The 3,300-nt window shown below is 27.3% G+C and overlaps 1 protein-coding gene across 1 annotated transcript; it reads right to left on the bottom strand.

Annotated features, from left to right (window-relative positions):
* Window positions 1–373: 373 nt before the first annotated feature.
* Window positions 374–1,482, bottom strand: LOC131060028 (uncharacterized). The gene has a single exon (XM_057993124.2). It carries the CDS (start codon window positions 1,322–1,324, stop codon window positions 830–832), a length of 495 nt encoding a protein of 164 aa, XP_057849107.1. The 5' UTR covers window positions 1,325–1,482; the 3' UTR covers window positions 374–829.
* Window positions 1,483–3,300: the final 1,818 nt, after the last annotated feature.

Genomic DNA, 3,300 nt, shown 5'->3' with positions numbered 1-3,300 from the left:
TTCCTTTCACCTTAGTGCTGTATTATGCAAATACTGAAGGGATTGTAGCATTGCCATGACAAAAAGTCCTACCTTAAAACATTAAAAGTGGAACTCTCATTTTACCAATTTCTTCTATGATCTCACCTGATATTTTAATGCATGCGAGGCTCAGGAAATGACTGTCTCAGTTTAATGGTGTACATGACAACATCTAATATTTTAGTAAAACAATGATAGCTACCTCCTCTGAGCCACTGTTAGTTTGTTTACCTGTTGAAGATTAACTCTTATGCAGATGACAATAAACGAAAAGATACATAGATTAAACAAGGGATCGGATATTTAAGAAATATATGAAGATCTTAGTATGAATCTAAACTTTGTGCAGAGATGGAAAACAAAATTACTAAAAAGGATTAACAATACATAGAAAAACAAGTACATTCCATATATATATGGAGAAACAAGTACATTACAAAATTCCTTTTGCCTTGCATGCAGTTGAAGCAGAGAACAATCGAGGTTCACTCCATCCACAAGAATGAATAAAACATATAAAGAAAAAGAAAAAAACCCACTACTGTCAGTATTAATCTGGAGAATAGACAGACAGTCATCAATTTTTAGAAGATCTGTCAGCACAGAGACCTGTAATTGTAGCCCAATTCTCAAAAGTAGTCCGGAAAGTAATGGCAAACATTTCACATTGTATTTGCAAACTTTCTGAACCCTAAACTATACATACCCTTTAAATCCCCTGCAAATGCTAAACTATTTCCGTCCAAACAAAGGGTAAAAATCCCCTAAGGATAGGTTAAACAAAGTAACAAGTAAGCGTCCGATGAAATCAAAACTTCTGAAATTTCTCAGGCTTGATGACAGGATTATTTTTAGCGATAGATTGTTGAGCGCCTTTTCTGTAATCATACGGGCAATTATGCTCCTCTGCATACCGATGGAGGCCACAGAACATATCTCCGCAACGGCACTGAAAGCCCGTCAATCCCACGCGCTTCTTGCAGGAAGTGCAGCGATTTGGCTTCAGCTTTGCATCACCCTTTTCCCCTTCTCCCCCTTCCTCTCCTGTTCCTGTATTCTTTAATCTCTTACACTCATTATTTCCCTTCGACAGCTGCATCGAAACATCAGGAGTGGAAGAAGAAGAAGAAGTACCATCTTCCTCAGCCTTGGCATTGTTCTGGTTCTTCATAAGAAGCTTATAACATACAGAGCACAAATTCATTGTTTCAGAACATCCGAAGAATCCGCACTTGTTGGCGCAGAGGATGCCGCCATCGCTGCCCTCTTTCTCCTGCGATTGGGAATTGAAAAAGCTTGCCATTCCTGCTGTAAATCTTTTACTTCTCACACAACTGGAAGTTTCTTCGCACTCTAAGGCAGACACAGAAATTCAGATTTCATGATTGCTCCATTGGTATTTAAACCCTGGCGTAGGCTTTTACTTCTGCCCCAATCTACTTCAGTCGGTCTTAAATCTGGAAAAGCAACCATTTCCAAAATTAGATGAAGGCCTATTTTATTTTAATTTAGTATTGTATGAATAATTTAGTTTAATTAAATAAGTATAAAATAGCATATTTATTTTTAGAGAAATATAGGTAAAGTACTTCAAAGATATCATTATTTTTTATTATTCTATTTTAAAAAATTATTATTATTATATTAAATCTGAATTATATTATGATATTATAATTAATATTAAATTATTATAAAGATATGATTGTGTTAATAAGTTTTAATATATTCTTGTTATTAGTTTGTTTAATCAATTAGTTTATACCAATCAAAAGTTATTATTATTTTTTCTTTCAAAATAATTTTTATTTTTGTAAAGTTGAGATTTATATTTTTAAATTTAAGATATTATAAAAACTATTTATCTACACTATGATCAATTTAAAAAAATTGATGTTATAAGAGCAAATTTTAAGGAATGATAAATTTTTTTTGGTGTTTTTTTAATTATTTCTTTGCATTTTAAAAAAAGAAATGTCTATTTTAAATAGTTTTTTAATTTGTTATTATTTATATATTTTAAATAAAATATTTTTTTAAATAAATATATAAATTTTTATAATTATTTTTTTTCTCATAATAAAATCAATTATAAGGATTTGATTCAGTTTAAATTAAATTAAATAAAAAATTAAATTCAAATATTTTTATTAAAATTTAACCTAGTTATTTATGTATTCTTTATAATTGTTTTTTAATATATTTTTTGAAATCATTTTTTTTTCAATAATTTTAGAGAATCATAAATTTTTAATCATTTAAATATATACAAAATAATTTAAATATTTTTCATTAAGTTATTCAAAAAATGTTTATTTTCACTTTTATAATTAGTAATAGTTATTTTGTTTAAACCAATTATAATTAATATTACATAAATATAATTAAAATAATATAATATTACACTACAAATTAATAATCAAATTTGAGATTGATTTTATTGTAATAATTATGATTACAATTATATAAATTTTTTAAATTAAATTAGAATTATGATATATATATATATATATATATATATTATTAAAATAAGAGATACTTAATATTACATATAGAACAAATATTTTTATTACAATATTATCACGACAAGTACTCACCACTATGTGGTACTGGTTATATTTATATATTTCCATTTAAATATTTAAAGAAGACAAAAATTAGTACAAAATTATTATTATTATATTATTATATTTCTATATTACTTTCGAGAAAAAAAAATTATTAAGATTACAATATTATTATATTGGTGTATGGGAAAAACTAAAAGCAAAATATTGTTGAGGTGGGAGGATAACATCCAATAAGGATGTCAAATTAAGAGGTTTTGCATTCGTTATGTGAGTGTAATACACCTTTAGTGTAATTAATAAAATTGGGATAGACAATTGTAGTAAACAGGTCAAAATTAAATATCATAGATTGATATATTTAGTTTTGAAATTGATGGTGGAAGAATGGCATTGAGATTATATAAAATCAACTCATCATTGTCAACTTTAAGTCATTCAAAACAAAATGTTTTTTATTTACATGTCATGGAATTAATTTGTCATGTAGACTTGGTTTGTGTGGCACAAGATCATTCTAATAAAATATGTGTTTGAAAATGTTTTTTGTCTTTTATCTTATAGATGATTGAACTTGTCAAGGTGGTGTTTAAGGATAGCATTTAGGAGTTAACAAACTTGATAGGTAAACAAGATATCTTAGGTCAAACCCCTTTGATGGTTCATATTAAGAAGGATGTGATATCAAAAACCTCATCAACGCACTGCAAATGGT

Source organism: Cryptomeria japonica, chromosome 8, assembly GCF_030272615.1.
Source record: "Cryptomeria japonica chromosome 8, Sugi_1.0, whole genome shotgun sequence".
Lineage (NCBI taxonomy): Eukaryota > Viridiplantae > Streptophyta > Pinopsida > Cupressales > Cupressaceae > Cryptomeria > Cryptomeria japonica.
Note: the sequence above shows the minus strand (reverse complement) of the source record. Positions and strands in the feature narration are given on the sequence as shown.